General features: G+C 41.4%; 1 protein-coding gene across 1 annotated transcript; it reads right to left on the bottom strand.

Annotated features, from left to right (window-relative positions):
- Positions 1–2349: 2349 nt before the first annotated feature.
- LOC143139325 (otoferlin-like) lies at positions 2350–20055 on the bottom strand. Its single transcript, XM_076299930.1, has 41 exons — positions 20007–20055; positions 19578–19695; positions 19403–19457; positions 19015–19146; positions 18820–18882; positions 18651–18735; positions 18390–18549; positions 17920–18106; positions 17622–17808; positions 17205–17428; positions 16284–16392; positions 15622–15805; positions 15390–15510; positions 15178–15278; positions 14884–14974; positions 14624–14740; positions 13980–14132; positions 13620–13809; positions 13194–13318; positions 12922–13056; positions 12515–12676; positions 12259–12378; positions 11857–12018; positions 11080–11242; positions 10792–10862; positions 10649–10678; positions 10346–10471; positions 10063–10138; positions 8644–8783; positions 8204–8341; positions 7978–8115; positions 7675–7802; positions 7379–7549; positions 7051–7211; positions 5644–5786; positions 5376–5464; positions 5082–5180; positions 4668–4909; positions 4048–4226; positions 3700–3800; positions 2350–2530 (listed from the first exon to the last, which is right to left on the bottom strand). The coding sequence occupies exons 1-41, from the start codon at positions 20053–20055 to the stop codon at positions 2350–2352; spliced, it is 5406 nt and encodes a 1801-aa protein (XP_076156045.1).
- Between the last annotated feature and the right edge of the window lie 419 nt (positions 20056–20474).

Below are 20474 nucleotides of genomic sequence, written 5' to 3'. Positions count from 1 at the left end.
TGCCATTAATCTTCACTCAAAAGCCTGCCTGTTATGTCACACTGCATGTCGCACATAGCTAAACATTTAAAGTTCATCTTCTAGTTTTAGCTTCCTTGCTTAAACCAAGCACATCTGTATTAAATACTGGCAAGTTATTAAACATGGAAACTTCTGCCAATTGTATCACAACTGAAGCCTTACAATAAATAAATTGGGAGTTGTGGCAGCTCGGGGCAAGTAAAGGAACTCATAACATCTTGGACATCTGTGATCTAAAGAGCATCTCAGTGCATTCCAATCCTTTAACGATGATCAACACAGCACTACAGTAATGGTTTGACATGGCTAGCTAAGTACATCCTGTATTTACTTTGAGGACTGGGTCATGGTGTAAGGTAAAGTCTCTACACTACACATATAATTGTACAACACATAAAATACATGCATAGTACTGTGTAATGTTTGTAGCTGAATTTTGTTATGTGGCAATCTCTTTTTGTTATGTGGCAATCTCAGATCCAACATTTCTTACAGCCTGTGGTCGCATGATTCTGCTACTGTATGGCTTAAAATATTCCCATTCTGGAAAGGTGCTTGTGTTCAGAAATAGACACAGGGCATAAAGCAATAGAAATGTCTGTGCCTGAAGTTATCAGACATTGATGAGGATGTCATATACTGTAGTCTTATTGCCTATTTTCAATTCTTATGCATACCAGCTCACGCCTGAATTCAGGCACGTACCTGAACACATTAAGCCCTGCAGACACACTGCCACGACAAAGGCTTGAAACTCACCTTTTGAATGAGTCCTACAGTTGAGCCACAAGAAGATGTGCAGATTGGTCTTATCTATGGTTGAGGACAACTATCCGACAGACTACGCATGACGTCAAGCCTGTGCTTTCTATCAGACCAACAGGCACTTGTCAGTGTCTCCCTAGTCCAGTTGTCCCTATCAGCACTGCTTCAATACTCTGATCCAGTTCAATCACACTCCCATACACCTTGCAATGATGTTATTCTCACCTACCTTGTCTAAGAGTCATAGCTTCAAAATATCTCCAGACACTTGACTCTAGGGCCCTACTATACAGTAGCTGTTGCACTGCTACACTCTCATGGGTTAGGCCAATCACTCACCTTCTCAGCTCTGGACGTTACTTCAGAACCTACCTGTCTTTATGGACATCTTGCCCCTCATATGTTACCGGATAGCCTGTTTATCCTACTTGGCATCTACCCTCTTATTGTCTACAACTTGCTCTCAATAGATTGTTCTAGTCTTCCACCAACAGCACTACTCTCTTGTGTCAACTAGAGTAGGATTGGCTTTCACTTGAGCCAGACTCTGTTGATGGTGTCGTCCTCTATTAGAGTGTTTTGTCCTCATGATGGTCACTAGAGGCATCCCTTGGGCCTAAGAATTCCAGTTTGCGGAAAAAAAAGCTTTTAGAAAAGTGTCTTTTGTTAAGATTCAATGGAAAGAAAATGGCAATGCATTAAACTGAAAGTAAAGCGAGGTGTTGGGGTTAAAGGAACATAGTCATTTGTAAAGACAGAATTACATTGAGTACTGAACAGACTCAGAAGTGTTTGTAGTTGAGGGTTTAAGATCAGGTTAAAGTCTGGGGTTAAGATTAAGGGGCAGGTTTAGGTTTGAGTTAGTAGGAGAGGTTAGGCAACAAGAATTGTAAGTTGATGTTAGATTTGAAGTAAAATTGACAGTTAAGCATTATTAGCCTTAGTCTTATGAAGCAAGGGTTATTTCTGTATGATGTTGAAACAGATAACGTATTTTATTTCTTAATTTATTTTCCCATTATCAGAATTAAAGCACACATTTACTGCACACTGTGCAGTAAAGACACCATTACGGACACTTTTATTGATTCTGAGAAAAGGTGGGAAATATCAATAAATACAAATAATACACAATCACAGTTCAATCTATAGGTAAGCTTGAAATCTAATCTAAATCTAATGTATTTTAAGTGCAGGCAATTTCGTTGCTGAAAGAAGAAGGGAAACATTGTTTTAATTTAGATCTTTTTTTAGTGTGGGCTTTAGAGAGTGTCAGGTTGTTTCAGTAAACTGTTCATCTTTCTTAGTAATCTTAGTTAAATCTTAAAACATATTTGTTTAAATAGTCATAGAAGTTAGATGTAAAAGAGTGTTGAAAAGTTCCTATCAAAATGTGTATTTTTTATAATAAGCGAGGTTAAAGTTGACTTTGCTGACATGATTTCTCTACATTATGTTTTCATATATATAAGATCATATTAAAAACAGGTGGTATGACTATGGGACAGTTGCCCTCGCTCTTTCCTTCTCATCTCATGCTCTGCATCTCTCCCTGTCTCGTCCTTAAGCTCCCAGCAGCTTCTTCACCATGTAGCCCGGCATGCTGTAGAGGAAGAGGCCTAGCATGGCCAACACCAGCAGCGCCACCACAATCTTGATGACGAGCCACTTGTACTGGGTACAGACCAGGTGGCGGATGGCCTTCAGCGGCGTGAGGAACCACAACATAGCGGTGTCTGGACGACTGGTGAAGCAGAGACACAGTCAGTCAGAAAGGATCCTTATCATGTGGATGTTATAATACAGGTTTTATATGGTATTAGAATTTGGACTAATACGTACTAAATTACTACTTTTGTCAACTACAAGTTCAAGTAACTGGCCTCTAGAGGCACTAGTTGGATCATTCACATGCTGAACGTGCTGTACTGTAGATTCTACAGGTAGATGTACAATGCACTTGATCTACAGTTCATCAGTCATTCATGGTCATGGGTTCATACACTCTTAAAAAGAATGTGTTGGAAACAACACAAACCGTGTTGTTCCTGTCTGGACACAGAGATGCAAGAATGCAAGTTGTGTTGTTTTCAACACATTCTTTTTAAGAGTGTATGTTTTGGCAAGGCATAATGTTGAAAAATGTATGTAAATAGTTCTGTGCAAGCTGCCTTGAGTGAAAGCACGCACTATTAGGTTAAACCTGATTATAACAGGCTGTTCATATTGGTACAGCAGGTGCCATGTATGCAGGTGGCTGCAAGAGACAGACCTCTGGCAGTCCCAAGCAGAGGTTGGCTGAATTCATCAGAATTCAGTAAATTAATTAAGAGGCTTTGTGGATGTACAAGGAAACTTGGTGATATTTAAAGTGATGCCGGTCCCAATTCCAAAGAATGCCTGATATTTAAAATAAGACTAATAGCATAATTTGATTCAAGACTACTGTACAAGCCTATACATGCAGTACAAGAGCCTGTAACAGCTACTTACCATAAAAATAAGGTGAATGTTTGCAAAATCCGGACCATGAACGCAAAATTGTCATTTGCCAAAATTGACTAATAATATTCCATGATGCAGGGAGGAATCCATTTTAGGGTGTAGTGTAACACAATTCGTTCTGTTGCTTAATTATAGCTCTACCAACGTCGGAGAGGCACAGTTTGAAACCTGGGCCTGATGTATAAAAGAAAACGCTTCTGTGGTTCCAATAAATTGAGCAGATGACATCTAGCTCAGAGAAAACCATATTTGAAGAAAGAAATTCCCTGCTTCCTGTGGGTTCATTAAGGAAAGGAGAGGTGGTATGGGTTATCATGAGGTGTGTGGACCTGGTGAGTGAGGACCTGCTGGGTGTGAAGACTGGTCCTTGTGAGAGTGAGGTGGACAGTGGACCCTGACGGGGCTTACTTTGGTTTCTCCAGCGGCTCTGGCTCATTGCGTCCCTCTCCGACTGGACTCTTCTCCGCCTCCTCCCCGGTGACCAGGTGCAGTTCAGCCTCCACTTTCCCCTGAGGGACAGAACACAGGCTCTCCTTATGTGCACACCCAATATAACTCTCTTTAAATTCTTCCCGTCACCATATGCTTCAGTCAAATTATTTCCCAGAAATTCAGACACTCACCCTTCAAACTTACAAAATACTGGTAGGGAAAGCCATGCTATGTAGATTTGGCTGCTATGATGGTGATTTGCTTCCTCATGTTTTAGTTCAGTGTTAGTGTGTGTAAGAGTGATAAAGCTAAAGTGTCACATACCGTGATCTCTAGCTCATCATTCTCATCTCGGGCCAAAAATGGCCACCAGCCCTTGATTCTCTTCTGCTTGAAGATGGACACCATTGGCATGTCCTGCTCATTCTCAACCATGTCAAGGCTGCATTGTTTTGCTGTCTTGGCCCCACGAACAAATCGGTTGAGGTCCAGCTCAATTGCCCCTGTGTATGAAAATCAACATATATCTTACAGTAATAAGACTAAGAAGACAGGTTATGAAGTCTCATGACCTATTAAGGTTTAGTTTCACTCTTATGATTTTAATGCTCATTAATTAAGGGAGTAAGGGAGGTCAGCCTGTTATTGCTATTGTCTGTTGATTTGTTGTGTGGGCATTCGCTTTGTGCGTAATGCCCATCACAGCTAAGGGAATATTAGGAATTCAATGGCAACAATTAGCATACCACAAAACAACACATGAACCACCAAGGACAGAAGACCACAATTATAAGGTCATTATAAGCTTATTATGAGACTCATAATACTGTAGAAAGTATTTTTTCAATTTATCAATTTCATCTCTCTCAGTGAGAATATTCAGACAGATAAACAGTAAAATCCAAAGTGGTGAACACATGATGGAAAAAAATTAATCTCCACACCCAAGAAGTCATCTGCGGAGAAGTGATCAGCGTCCCACACTTGAATGTTGAGCCGGGGTGGGATCTTGTATTCTGTTTCATCCCATGCAAACATGGACTCCTTCTTGGAGATTACAATCTTCTCCTCTGCCATCAGGTAATCGAAGGGGTAGACAAACCGCCAGTTGAAATTGCCTTCACCGGTCAGTGAGTGGTAATGCACATCGGTGTCCTGCTTGTCCTCCTGCTGCCCTTTGAGCCAACTGGCACAGAGTAAGTTAACACCAGCACTTAATAATCGACCTTCAGCTTTCCTCATACAGTACATGTTCTGTTGACCATTCATAAAACACCTAAAAAAGGCATAACACTCATACAGAGTTCAGTTAAGTTACGTTATGTGAGTAAATATCAAATATCCAAATTTCTTTTTACCCCCTGACAAAAATGTCACTGGACTTCTCCCCTGTGAAGATGTCGTCATCTTCCAAAACAACTTCATCTGTGTTCCAGATGATCACCCTCAACTCAAACCTGTAGGGGGAGGGGGGGGGGGCACACATCATCTTCAGCAGAACAGGTACACCTTACATGTATAGATGTACTTATCAGTATACTTTTGCTTTTTGATATACATTTTGCAGGTAGTCATTATACCGGTATACAGAATTGATCTCAATCAATTGATCAATCAATCAGGGATTCAGAATCATCAAGTTGGTATCTTACTTCTTTGGTTTTCGTGGAGAAATATCAAGGGCTGGACCAGGTGCTGCCATATCCTTGGGATACATGTCCACCCACATCTCAATCCTGCCCTATGGGACACAGACACTCATCCATATTAGTCAAATTTAAATTCTCCATTCCGCTATATGCTATCTCTACATTAAGCCGTAAATCCATACTAATAGTCCATTTGGGAACAGGGCCAAACTGCAGCCCTAAACCCAGCAGCCCATGTTTACATGAGCAGTCCATAGGTAGCCCTGGTTACCTGCTCAATGCCGGGCTTGTCTGGGTTGAGCAGCGGGCGCGTCTCCACGTGCTCGGGGACGAGCTTGCATCCGACTCGTGGCATGTCCTCCCAGTGTTTCAGCACGGTCAGGGCCAGGTGCTCATCACTCTGCTTCTTCAGACCTGTCCAACAGTGAGTATTCAGTGAATTCAGAGAGGACCTTTTAATACTTTTAATCAATATTTCTATGTGAACCATATACCACTGATCATACAATTGTTTTCTATGGCTATTGCTATTGCATGTTTTTATGGTTATGGTTATGGTTATGGTTATGGTTATGGATTTAGCAGACGCCTTTGTCCAAAGCGACATATAAATACAAAACAACATAATAATATTTAAAAATGAACAGGGAACAGATTAAAATCTAGGTCAAATATAGTAAGGAGAATAGTTGTAGTACACAATAATATCAATTCAATCAATAGCCTAATAAAAAAAGCAATGTAAAAAAGGGGAAAGGCAATAATAAAACAATAATGTCAATTCAATCAATAATATAAAAACAATAACATGCTAAGACTACATTAAGGAGAATATCAATAATAAACAATAATGTCAAATTAATTAACAGCCCAATTAAAATAAAACAACATTATATAAACCATAACACATAAGCGCTTAAACAACTAAGTATATGTTGAATAGGAATGTCTTTAGACCCCTCTTAAACGACCCAAAACTACCACAGGAACGGAGAGCACTGGGCAGTTCATTCCACCAACATGGAACCACTGAAGAAAAGAGTCTGGAATTAGACCCAGTTTTTATGACTGGTCGACACAACATACGCTCACCAGAAGACCGCAGTGGGCGGTTGGGGATGTAAGGCTTGATTATTGAATTAAAATAACTAGGAGCAGATCTAGTTAGTGTCCTATAGGCCAAAGTGAGAGATTTAAATTTAATTCTGGCTACTATAGGGAGCCAATGGAGAGTAACTAGGAGAGGAGTTACATGTGTCCTCTTTGGCTGATTGAAGACCAGGCGTGCTCCAGCATTTTGAATCAGCTGTAATGATCTTGTTACACAAGCGGGTAAGCCAGCTAATAGTGAATTACAATAGTCCAGCTTAGAGATGACCATGGTCTGAACAAGAAGTTGTGTGGAATCTTGTGTCAGATAAGGTCTGATCTTCCTAATGTTGTAAAGCATAAACCGGCATGATTTTGCAATAGAAGCTATATGCTCAGAGAAGTTAAGTCGGTCATCAATTACAACGCCCAAGTTTCGTGCCGATCGTTTTAGCAGGGCTTTTGATACCAGTTAGCTCAGGCATGTTCAAAAAATTAACCATTTAGTTCTCAGTCATTCCTGAGCTTTAGTCAGTTCAGAAAAACGATGTTCTGCATATAAACTTTGTCCCTGATTACATCAACACACCGTTTTCATCCTCTATTTCCGTTGGTCCAAAGTAAACACGATTGGCCACCTTCACCCTTCCCCCGGGGCCAAAGTGGGGCCCATCCACCTTGCCGTCCTTGCAGAGTTTACTCAGGATCTGAGTGGGCTTCATCGGGTCTCTCCACACATTGTAACCATATCTGTAGCAAACACATCAGTGTGCAGCAAATCAGATCCACAAACACTTATTCACCAGATCAACAATGCAACACAGTGTAAGAACTGGTATTTATACATCTTGTCATTGTTCAATGTACCCCCAAAGAACTACACTATGTGGTGTTGATTTAAGTAACTGAGAACTCACAGGGAGTATGTTGAGGCAATGCCACATGTTGCTCTGTGTTTGCTGTAGTAGCGGTTCTCCAGGTCGATTTTGGTCTCGCCGATGAGGTCGTCAGTGCCGACTAGATCCCAGTCATAGATTGAGACTGTCAAGGAGGAGTCCATTGGGAACGTGGCCTCAATGTCAAAGGACCTAAGGGAAGAACATCAAGTCTGTTCTAGTGTGTTTTTTGTGTATAGTTTATAGTCTTTACATCAGTGGTCACTGGAAATGGACAGTGAGTCTTTTCTGTAGGTTTGTGGTAGCCTAGGACTTACTTTCCAAACACAGGGTTCAGCTGTTTGGAGATGTAATTCTCTTTGTCTTTGATTTCAGTTTTTCCCAGCTTGATAGCTATATAAGGATCTGCCTTCCCATTAATGTCAGCTGGATGCAAATCTGTAGCCTGAAAGACAGGACATGGAAGGAAGGGAAAATTAGAAACAAATCTCAAGGCATATTTCAAAGGAAAGAGTACAAATAGGAAAATTGGTGATCTAAAGAAAGATGGGATAAGAATCATAAACAAAAGTATTGACATTTGTATGCAGTATGCTGCTGTTTGACTTTGCTGTACCTACCCTGACGACATACACTCGAACTAAAATGTTTATGGGGTTGTTCTGAGGAATGTTCTGGAACATGCCCATGTTTGAATCATAGCCAACCTCTCTGGACATCTCATCTGACATCGGGACTTTGTATATACACAAGGAGCCCTGTCACAGAACAAAAATGACAATTTAACTAAACCAAGCTCTCTTACTGTTCATTGATCTCACGTCTAGCCATAGCTTTTGTTTTTACTTTAAATTTGCCAACAAGTCTGTCCTCATCAGGCATGTTTTGGTCATCATCATCACCGCCCTTCCCTCTGTACAGGTTGAACGAGTGGAGCCAGTCCTCAAAGCCGTCAAACTCATGGTCTAACTCCCTGTTGTACACCTGAGGAGGTCAGACCATAAGCAGGGTGAGAGGAGATGAAAGGAGACAGAAATACATACAGAAGAGTTTCAACACATGAGCTGAATAGATAAAAACCAGGTCAAATAATGTACAGTATGCTATCCAATTCTGTTAAATAAGTGTATTTGTCCACTTGGCTCTTCATTTACAATAGTGCTGCACATTCAAAGTAGACATGTTCTGTTGGGGGAAAAGCAACAGACTGGTGACTGGTGATTAAGCCTCTCAACCAGGTAGGTATGTTGCAGGCCAGCTTTTGAAAGAGTCTCTGCATCCTTCACCTTCAGCTCATCGATCCTGGGTCGCTTCCTCTCCGCCGGCCCGTCCAAAGCTGCCGCCGCTGCTGCCGCCGCCGCTGCTGCCGCCTTCTTCTTCTTCCCTTTTTTCTTTCCTTTTACAGGAGATTCATCAGGGTTGATTTCTGAGCAGGGGTGAGGCAGGGGGGTAGGGAGGGGAGGTGGAGGCACAGCACTCCAGACATGAACTCTTCATGAAAGTTGCCAAGCAATGTACTTTTCTTTAAGTATTCCCCTTTGGATTCTACAACTAGGGGTCTCAGTAATTAGTTATGCTGTACACTGTAGGTATCCCTTATACTCCACGTTGTTTGTTCTCATACAGCATGTTTAAAAGCTAAAGTTGTTACTAATGTTATTTAAAATAAATATTGAATTACCTTTTATGTAATTAATAGTTATTTAGTTATTTTACATGTTGTTGTTATGTGGAGTTATATATTTTAATTTAATTAGTTCATTGTTAATACATTTCTATGATTTTATTTAACTTATTTACTTTCATTTATTACACCAGACTTTCCTTTGACAACTTTCATGGCAGGCATGTGCTTGTGTGTCATGCCAGTGGGAGTGGAGGGCCAGAGCCTCTGTTTTGCACATCTAGATTGGAACACAATTAGATGAGGTAAAACAGAGGCCTCTATGTTTTTATGTGTTTATTGCCCCATTCATGTCTTTTTCACATTTTACCGCTCTATGCAGTAATGGGATTTAGGAGAGAAGTTGGGATACTCTAGAAGCACTACTGCTACAAGGAGAGGGAAATGGCTGCTCAAAGTCACCTATTACAAAGTCAATTTAGTCACTCCTGCTGAGATTTTATTGGGAACATATTTGCTGATGCTTAAATAGGGGAGCATGCAAAGACTTGGGTAAGAGCAGTAATGGGAGGGCATCTGCAAATAAATTGACTTTCAGCTCAATCAAGTTTCTGCTTTCAGAGTTAGTCTAGAGGTTCCTTGGGTCATTGCATCTTAAAAGAATCTCACTCTTAGGTCAATGTGACACCTGAGGTACAGCTTAATGATAGACATGTTTGCTGTCTGAGTAAGACATCTCAAAATGCTTAAATGTGGGGTTAAAATACAAACAGCTTAGACTTTTCAGAGCTCAGGCTAACAGCTAATATGGTTCAAAAATGAATACATCATATGTGGGTCCAAGCTCATTTAATGTAATTTTTATTAAAGCTGTTTAGTTTATATTATGTTAGTTATATTTATTATATTTTGGTAGTTGTATCATTATCCATTGCACCCTAAAGCAGAATATTTATAATAGAATGCGACTACTATTAAAATGCAAGCCAAACCCCTAGTAACTGAATTTACTAAATGGTGCCATGCTTGGAGTGGCCATGGGACTCTGCAGAGTAATGTGTCCCGTGGTAAGTGATGTTACCTCCCCCCTCAGGTGGTGGATCTGCATCCTCGTCACGCTCAGCTTCCGCCAGAGCAGCCTCCTGGGCCTTTAATATCTGATAGCACACCCAAAGACAGGGAGAGACAAAGAGAGGGGGGGGCGAAGAGAGAGAGAGAGAGACAGAGAGAGGAGGGGGGGCAGAGAACTCAAATGTCATGTATTTTAATGAAGTCATGTAAGGTCTGGAGTTTGTTCACTTAATTCCACATATGAGGTTTCAGGTGAAACAGTGAGAATTATTGTTGCGACCCAGCACCCTCACCTCCTTCAGTGTCTCAATGGAGGCGAAGTACTTGGACCACCAGTCCAGCATGCTCTCGTCCACCTCCTCCTCCTCCACCTCGCCTCCCTTATTCTTCTTCTTCTTGCCCTTCTTGTCATCATCTGGCTGTAAAGGAAAAGAACAAAACCATCCTTCAAACCATCTTTCCTTTTTAACATTCCTTTCAGCATTTCTATTTCTTCAGAGTGGCTCAAATTACACCTCAGAACCAATAAAACCTTCCATAACACCAAATACAACTCAACAACATCAACGACAGAATGTTAAGTGTTAAGGTCTTACCATATCAACCTTGACCACTGCATCAGACCCCTAATAAAAGAGAGTAAACAGAATGAAATGCAAACTATCTGGTTGTATACTGTAGTAAGTCAAACATATGAGACAGTGGGTGTTTGGAGTGTTTCACACTGGAAGAAACGTACACAGTCGAGTTTGACCACTGTCTCCATCTTCTTCACTGGAGGCTCTGGCTCCGCGTTACAGATAATCTCATCTGGAAGATTAATATCCTGATTCTCAGTATTCTGCCCTTACATTACAAAATCTGAGCATCATTTCCTCTGATATTGCCTACTTCAAAAATATCACCCAAACTCATATCATGGCCTTAATCATATCAATTCCTTCTTCATTAAATTATAAAATAGTACAAATAAGGACACCGTAGTGTCCAATATACTGAAGCACTGTCTCTGCGGGGCAGGGTGTACCATTAGTAGAGTAGTTGTTGGCGTGCTTGTCTGTGGCACGATAGATGAACTTGCGGAGCGACGAGACAGCCTGGGAGCCCACCAGCGTGTAGCGGCCGAAGGCACGGCAGTCCACGACGCGGATGTTGAGCGGAGGGTGCAGAAGCTCATTCTCGGGCAGGTCCTGTGGAGTAGAGGCTCAGTGAGGGGCTGTGGTCAGCAGGCAAGCTGAAATACAGTAGCCACCGTCTACAATGCCTCTGTTCGCATGTCTACGGTCCCTCCAACTCAGCCATGTGCAATCACAACTCTTCTCTCTATTTCCTCAACCCTACTGTATGTACATCCTATTCAATTAGAATTACAGAATTGAACAAAACCTCCTCAAAGCCTTGTCAATATTACCAAATGGATCACACACAACCGTACCGTGTGTACTTACCGTATTTCTATTTCCCTCGATTTCACTTTTTTGCATGAATGAATTTTGTGAAATGAGCCACCACCTGTAATTTGTTTCCTCAGTTCTCTGAATGCCACAACTAAACAGGAATGTTACTCTGGTATGTCAAAAAAAAGTCACTCAGACACAACAATAACTACTTTTGAGACCTGTATTTGTAAACACGCTTTGTCTTTCTTTTTCTCAGTGCTGTGTGCTTCAAGTGCACAAGTGGGTAAGAGCTGTGTGGAAAATTAATGCTGCATGCTCTTCTGACTTTCCAATATTGTGACAAAAATACCTATTCACTGTACTACTATGAATGTCTAGTGTAGTGCTACATTTTAACAGCTTACCACTTCAAACCACTTGACAAGGGTGCTAAAGTTCGGGTTCTTCTTGTAGTTCTGGATAAGGGCAGATTGCACCCCCTTTCCAGCACACTCAATGTCCACTCTTGGTCGGTCCACCTGGGCCAAATTCACCCGCTTCAGGTCCCGTAGGCCCCAGAACAGCACCTGTAGCCAAGAAGGAGGACAGTTAATATAACAGTGTACAAGAAGAAGGGGAGCATATCCATACAAAACTGGATATTCATCACCATAGAGTTTCTATACCACAAAGTTTCTAATTTGGCTGTGGTATGTGACAATTTAGCTTGTAGTATGTGCATATAATAATATGCGATGACACAGATACATAAACTTGGAATTAATTATTGAATTATCTTCAGTCAGGTGACCACTTTAGCCCCTCACCTCGATGCGGTACTTGCTGAGGACAGGGCGTATGCCCATAGGTACGGGGAGGATGGGCCCACGGTCCAACTCAGTAGGCCCATCAATAGGAGGCAACTCCGCCTTTCCACCAGCACCAATCTACAAGAGACACACCAGCAGTCAGCTATTTTGAATTTCTATTGTTAATCAATACAAATGTGTGAGTTTTTGTTTGTGTCTATGAGCTTGTGTCTATTATGTTTGTGTCTATGTGTGTGTGTCCTATTAGCATCACCTGTAGGAGTTCAAAGGCTGCCAGCATTTCACCAGCAGTGCAGTTTCCTCTATAGATCTGGTAGTACTCCAGTTGGGGAGGGAAGCGTGGGGGTCCATAATACTCATCTGACATCTTGGTGATGGGCTTAGCAAATGTCCTTCCCATGAACTCTGCCTTGCCCTATTCAACCACAATATCATTCAGGGGCGCGTTCCCCAAAACCATAGTTGCTAACCATAGTTGGTTTCCCATTGCCAACCAACAAAGTTGCTAACAGGTTAGCAACTATGGTTTTGGAAAACGCGCCCCAGAGCTTATATTACACAAACACCAACAGATGCATGCAAGAAACAAGGCACTAACAATGTGATTAAGATATACTAAAATGATACTGTGCAAGCGCGAGTGTTAACATGTCAACATACCACAGCATCCTGATCATAGATCTCTATGACAATGATTGGTGGATCGTCTCTCAGCTCACAAGCTTCCCCGTAGAGCTCCACATTATCAAACACCAGCAGCTGGTCCCAAGTTGGACAGAGAGTCTCATTCAGGACCTACAGCAGAGCAATCATATAATCAGCACTGATCACAGATCATTCAGTGTGAAGCTTCCTGAGGGTGTTCCATCTGTAGGCAATTAGGCATTTTTATTCCCCTTAATGTGTGTTTCTAGTAAGAGTGTATGACTTACCTCTGTGACTTGGCTGTGTGTGGAGAAGAATACCCTGGCAAAGGGGTCAGAAAGGCCAGAGCTGTCTGCAGCAAACAGGCTGCGTGCTTGGTACATGTGCACCCTCAGCTGGAAGACCTGCTTCACTGGGGGGAGAACATTTATAGATCTGGGTCATTTCAAGCCGTGATTTTGGTTTTATGAACAGCATGTCTATTTCTAATTCCACTCCAAGTGGTGGTGGTGGTTGTATCCCTGTTACAGGTAGTGTGCCTCTGCAATTGTGAAGTGTTATCCCTAACCTTCATCCCTTGAAGGTATTATTACATTAACGAAAGCTGAGTATGAGTGAACACGGTTCATGTAGGTCTGCTCAGGTTGTGTATAAAAAGTATAAAATATTGTAGGTATTCTGTTGCATTGGATGGTGTGGTTCTGGAGGCTTACTGGTATAGATAAGACTGATGGGTGGGGCAGTCTGCATGCCAGGTCCCGTGGAGACCTTGGCCTCCTCAAAGCCATTGGGCAAACCGCTCAGGAAATCCCTACGCTGCCGGCTCAGGCCCAGCCACAGGTACATCTCAGTCTTGGCCTGCACCGTCCAGCCTGCTGGCCCAAAGCTCTTCTTACCGGGCAGCTGGAGCAAGAGAGTAAGAAAGAGATATTTGTGTCATTATGAGTCCAGAATCTAGAGATTAGTGGCAGGTAAGTTAGTAGTATATAGTTGTCTTGATAGTTAAATGTTTACTGGTATATGAACTGGGGGAACGTGAGGATAAAACTAAAGTCCCAAATCCTGATGCATACCTTGAGGAAAATGGTCTTGACTTTGGCGCAGTCTTTCCCTTTCTCTTCCTCCACTGGAGAGTAAAGGATGTCTTTGGAAGGAACTCGGGCGTAGGCAATGCGCTTGTTGTTACTCAGCATCCAAATAAAAATGTCTGGGACGCTGTGTTGTGGCTAATAACATATAATGCAGAAGTTTAAACACCAGTTAATATTAATTTATTTGTGACAGCAATGGAAATCAATGATCAGTACAGAAGAGATGGAAATATACATATAATATACTAGCTATGTGATTTAGTAGGTGATAAGGAAGTGCAATTACTTAATCCAAAGTAGTTTTAAAATATAGGCTTTTTGGAAGATAGGCCAAATTCATTTGAAGTTGATATCCATCCATACTAGTTCTTTAGAAAATTGGGGCGGTGGTAGTGTAGTGGTTTAGGAGCTGAAAGTTGTGGGTTCAATTCTCAGATTCCACCGTTGTGCCCTTGAGCAAAACACTTAACCCCAAATTCAGGAACAAGTGTTATAAAACCCCTTGTTATAAAGTTGACATATGTAAATCACTTTGGACAACAGTGTCTGCTAAATGAACAAATGTACATGTAAAATAATGTTTCAGAGAGTGGAAAGTTGCATACTTCTTCATTAAGGAAATTTACCTCTACTGCCAGGAAGCGAAGCTTTTGCAAGAAGTTCTGCACCAGTTTTATCTTGTCTTTTACTGTGTTCTTCTTCACCTGTGAGCGAATGGTCTTGGCCTGCTGACCCAAGGTTTCCTGTGATGTGACATCAAAGAGAGAGACAGACAGCTTGTTAGGTACTGACTGCAATCAGCATACTCAATTTATGTATGTACCATCTGATAGCGTAGACAGAGGACTCATATACTGTATCTTCTAAACTACTTCAGGACTCTTACCAACTCCCTCATACAGAATTTCAGTCGCTCCCGATCCAGCTTGGTCTTTCCTGTCTGGTTCTGGTCCTTATTCGCCAGGTTAAGGAACTGACTAAATTGGGAGAATGGGAAAGTGGGATAAGGATATGTCAGCAATAATGTGGAGATACCAAGAAATTGCTTTTGACAATTAACAGTGTGCTTGACAGTAGTAAATCACATTGTTCATTATTGAAAAGAGCTGTCAGTCAGTGAGAGCTTGGTGGCATCTGCTTTGGATGCAGAGTGCACAGAAACAGTTAGATTTGTCTGAACCTGCAGCCGTTGCTGAGCTCCTCCAGGACTCCTCTCAGTCTGCGTTCCGGATAGGCCTTCTCTGTCTTTATGACCTCCTGCACATCATTCAGCCCCTCTTCCTGTTAAATCAAAGCAAAATAATCCATTATCATGTGGTGCGCTACTTATGTAGTTTTCAACCTTTCTACAAGTTCAATAAAGCAAGAATGGGTTTCTGGCAAATAACTGACCAGTTTATCTGCTATGTTGTCTATGATGTTGGAGTTGTATAGGCGTCTCTTCTGATCTTGCCACCAGTTTCTAATATAGATGCAGGGCTTCCTCTCAAAGTACGGCAGATGGAAGTAGTTCCTAAACATGAACCATAAAATATGTCAGTGTTGTGTATCAGTGGATAACATTTCTATTTAATGTATAAAAGTTCTGTCTTTACCGGCCTCTCATCTTGATGATTGACCGTACCTATCTGTGATGAGGGGTTTCATGGGTGGGGTGGATGCTACGGACACTAAATCTCCATCATCCTCCATCTCTTCATCACTGGAGCCCTGGATCAAGTCAGTCTCCTCTTCATCACTATCCCCTCCTTTCTTCTTCCTCCGTGACTTGGGCTTTATCATCCCATCTATCTCGTTCCCATAGTTACCTGTTTAAATTAAGATTTTGTTAGTATGTCTTCGACCATACACTTAGGCCTACACTATACCGTTCAAAAGTTAGGAGTTACGTAGAAATTTCCTTGTTTTCATCATTAATGGTCAAGAAGTGTCTGCTAAATGTACTGTAATAATTAATGTTAAAGAAATGGCTGATCTTTAATTCAATATCTACATAAATATACAGATGCCCATTATCAGCAACTATTCATCCAATGTTCCAAAGGCACATTCTGTTTACTATTCTGATATCATTTTAAAAAGCTAACTGAGAAAACATTGGAGAATGCTTTTGTAAGCACATCATTTAATCTGAAAACTGCTGCCCTGATAAAAAAAAAAAAAAAAAAACAATGCAACTGATCTCTGTCTATAATAGAGTGGAATGGAAATTTCAATTGACCAAACTTTTGAACGGCAATGTATAAGTATATTAAAGAGTAAAAGAGAAAGGTTGTAACTGCTGACCTATGGTAACCTCAAAAGTGATTGGCTTATCACCAATCTTCCTGTCAATCATGGTGGCTTCAAGGAAGGCCCCATACAGTAAAAATTCCTCGACCTTTCCAGTGGCATTCTGGGGGAAAGAAAATTCAGTTAGAGGGTCAGTTTTCCTACCCAACTTAGTTATTTAAGTAACTTATGTATATTGTATGATTGTATGAACAATACGTATTATCCCTTAGAAGCTTTAACTTGTCTGAAACTAGCGAGCTAGCAAACTAGCAAAACAATTAGTCCTGTAAACAGCAACAGCAGTGGCCTGCGTCTGTACCAAATAGAAGCAAGTTTGTGCGCCGAGGTATCAACGATATATCGCTAAGGCTAAGCTTAGGCCTATCGCTAGGGCTAGGGATAGGCCTACACCGACGTTAAGAATACAAAGCTTTTTGCGGGGTTTCCTAGTCGCAAGTTTGCAACATGTTTGCAACCAGGATACGGTATAGCACAATGCCTGTGGCTGCTGGAAAGACACCGTTTCCAATCTTCACTGTGAAAGGATGGTAGGCTATCGATCGCAAACGAGCAGACTACACAAATATATTCTAAGGTAATACACATATGTGTGTTGTTATAATTTGCTAATTGCAATGGGCCTATAATTGCCAATTGTATCAATGTTGTTTTCCTCTTAGTGTTATCTCACACATAGAATTTTGAATGAGGATTATAAATTCCACGTCCCACTGAGCTCCCAAATCACCTGTGCATATCTAATTCACTTCCATACAAAAGACTGCTATTCCCAGCCTCGCTTAAATAATGCATTGCTGTTAAGTAAAGGTGCTCAATAATTTACTTTTCACAGCCTCATGACAATAGCATGTCTTCCATCTGCTGTATTTAGTTGTTCAGAAACAGGTGGACAGGAGAGAAGAGAAGATGCACCTCAGCAATTTTGGGCACTCCCTCCACCTGCACTTCTGTGTTGCTCATTACGTCTGGGGAGCCTGTGTCTAGGATCTCTACAGCCAGGCTGATTAGGAGACGGGCCCTGAATGATACCCCCTCTCCTAGGCCCTCGTTCAGGTCCTGGTACTCATCCATCAAGCTGTAGTTCCTTGTGGAGCCATACATGTTCACCCAGGCAGGGCCCAGAGTTGGAAGAAAGCCTGGACACACAACAGATTCATCAATTCACTTGATGCGCACACATTTTCAAGGTCTAGTAAAGAATTATTTCTCATGATCTATAATTAACATATTCTGTTCCTACAAACCTCTTGTTTAATTTAAACTCAACAGTGTCTGACGTCTTTTATTGACATTGCTTCCAGCTCTTAAGTAAATCAACAGAAGTCTCACCTTTGTCACCATCATTAGCAATGTTTCTAAGGTCTATGAAGTGTGTTCCTATAGCCACATCATTCACTTTATCTGAGTCACGGATTTGGACTTTCATTCTCTTGCATAGAGGGGGGAACATTTCCGTGAAGACGACTTGTTCATTCCATATTGGCTCATAGTTGCTTTTCTGCACAGTGGTCTTGCCCTGAAATGGTCAAGATAAAATTGTCATGAGATTATATCCATATTTCAGACATTTTAATCCCACATGCATCATTTTTAGAATTCTTTCTGTGATATGAATGAACAGTTATACCTTCTGGCCAGCAAACAAGACTTGAACGTATGGATCCAATAGGTCTTTGTTTTCTCCAATGATGGCCTTTTTCACATTGGCCATAATGCTGGTGTTCATCTTAGGCAGCCCCTCGGCCCTGTAGATCTTCACATAGTAGCGTGCCCACTGTCTCTCCATGGGTACACCTTCAGGCAGCAGGAGGTTCCTGAAAAAGACAGAAAAAATAACAATGTATTTGTTATCTACATGTTCATGTAGCTGACAGAGGTGGTTAGACAGACAGACAGACAGACAGTGTTCCAGCAGCCATACAGTTCAATTTATCCAATCACAGTCCCCTCTTTTTCTATGTTTAACCTAATATTTTGTATTAGCATGCACTGGTACCCCTGAAGTTAGCCCCCTGTATTAGTGTGTTATTTGCAGTTTGTTTGTTTTTTGTTGGAGGCATTGGTTAGAGATGTGTATAGTCCTGCACTCATCCTTACCCCTCTATATCATCCTCGTCTGTTTCAGTGGATTTATGGGGTGTCTTGATGTTATCGCCCTTTGCAACCACAGCAACATCACACTTCACATAGCCCTTGCAGCCAGCCGTGATGTCATCAGGGTCAGACAAGATGGCCCACTTGTGGTAAAAGTTATGCTCTGAAAATATATAAATCACAGCCATTTAATTTAGTAGTAATCTTATAGATTGACTTGGGTCTTGGGGTCACAACGGTAATGTGTACCACTCTCAGTCTTACCAGGCTGTGAGTATACCGTGCCCACATCCATTTTAAAAGTCCCGACCAGTGTGCCACTTCTCAGTAGGTTTTTAGAGTGAATGACCTGAGGGAAGAAATTAGGTTTGCCTTACGGACAGGTAAACAGGATAACATTTCAGCCACACATTCAATAGCCGGGAAGACTCACCGAAACCTTCAGGATCTTATCAAACATGAGGTCAGGAGGGACATGGAAGTCAAATACAAAGTACTGAAAGAGAAATGGAAAAAGAGGATCATGGTTAATGACTGAACATTGACAACTTTTTTTTTTTTTCATTTCAAAACAGTCCACACTGCATATCAAAGCACTTTATATCAAGATCGTTCATGTCATGGTCACCTCATTGTAGTATGGGCAGTTGGTCGACTCCTTCATTGATGTGTATTTCTTGTCATCTCCAATCTCCACACAGACCACTGGGTCCATATTGAGGCCCACCAGCTGTCTGGCCTCAATGACTGTAACACTCACCTGTAAAAACACAGAGTGTTTTATTTGATTGAGAATTTTCTTTACTGGAAATGACCCCCTTTCAGTACACATGGAATCCTATCAGATCCTACACTGAGTGCTGATAGGTGAAGGCCTCTTGTGTGACCTATTTTTAATGTATTTCCAGCAGAGGGCACTGTGGCATTGCAAACGTCTGCATCTAAGCAGTGTGGCATGCAGCCCTTAACTAACTAGGAGATGTGATGCATTTTATCTGGGGTTACTGACAACTTACTTGGAAGTCCATTGGCCTTCCAGCTCCAGGCTCCATCTTTATGTCAGGCTTAGACCTGCACAATTTTGTACAAATCAAAGTTATTTTCTACTTATGTGTTGGAGATAGAATACTGAAGTTGATGCTTAACTTGTCAGTGTCAGAATTGAATGTTCGCGGTAGGATTTCCTCTCACCTCTTATTGGATACATTGGTGGTTACCGCAGTAACAGAGGCCAGGGAGATGGTGTCAGGGTCTGGGCCGCCTCCAAACCTTCGGTCCAGGTCCTCTGTTTCCAGGACAGCTGGCTCATCTAGGAATCACAGGGAACAGAGATAAGGAAATGGGATGTAACATTTATACAATCTGAAAAGTGATACTACAGCAATGTGTAAAACAGAGACAATCACATATAGAAACTTGGGAGTTTGAACACTATTTTCCGAATTGAAAAGCATATTCAAAGTACAAAAATATGTCACCATAGTCACGAGCATATCACTGTTTGAAAATACTGTGTTGATAACTAGGGTTAACTTTTTTCTTATGTCTGTATGTCACCTAAGGATTCCAATATTCACTAGTGTATGGATATAAGGCCTAATTCTCTTCTGTGGCACTCACCTTGATTTTGACCTTTGTCTTTGGGTGCCTTTGACTTTCCTTTCTTCATGGCTACCAAGAGTTTGGTTTCACCTCTGGAGGCACAGGTAGGACAGTGGGACAGAGATCAGTGCTCAGACCAAAGCAAGATGTTCTAGTCACTGTTCTATCAAAACCATGAGTTGTCCACTCCTATAACTCTGGTGAAGAGTATTTTGCATAATTACAGTCTCAGAATCATAATGCTGTCATAATGCTGTCTTGCATAAGATCTAAAATGAAGCCATAAATCCTTTAACTCATAAATGTGCAGGTACAAGATACATCTGTGCATTCTTTTGCATTATATGTCCACACATTCACCTATTCAAGCTAATACAGTCACTAAGAACAATGAGCAATTGATGATAGAATGGTTCTTTCAAACCAGTTTTATAAATGATCCCTTGTGTGCATCTTGTGTGTTGCATCTTGTGTGTTGCATAACAT

This window comes from Alosa pseudoharengus, unplaced genomic scaffold (genome assembly GCF_046254945.1).
Source record: "Alosa pseudoharengus isolate Yale_2024_CS ecotype anadromous, Long Island Sound unplaced genomic scaffold, YU_APseudo_1.1 YU_APseudo_1.1_scf_22, whole genome shotgun sequence".
In the NCBI taxonomy this organism is placed as follows: Eukaryota; Metazoa; Chordata; class Actinopteri; order Clupeiformes; family Clupeidae; genus Alosa; species Alosa pseudoharengus.
The sequence above is the reverse complement of the archived record's forward strand: the minus strand, read 5'-3'. Positions and strand labels throughout refer to the sequence as shown.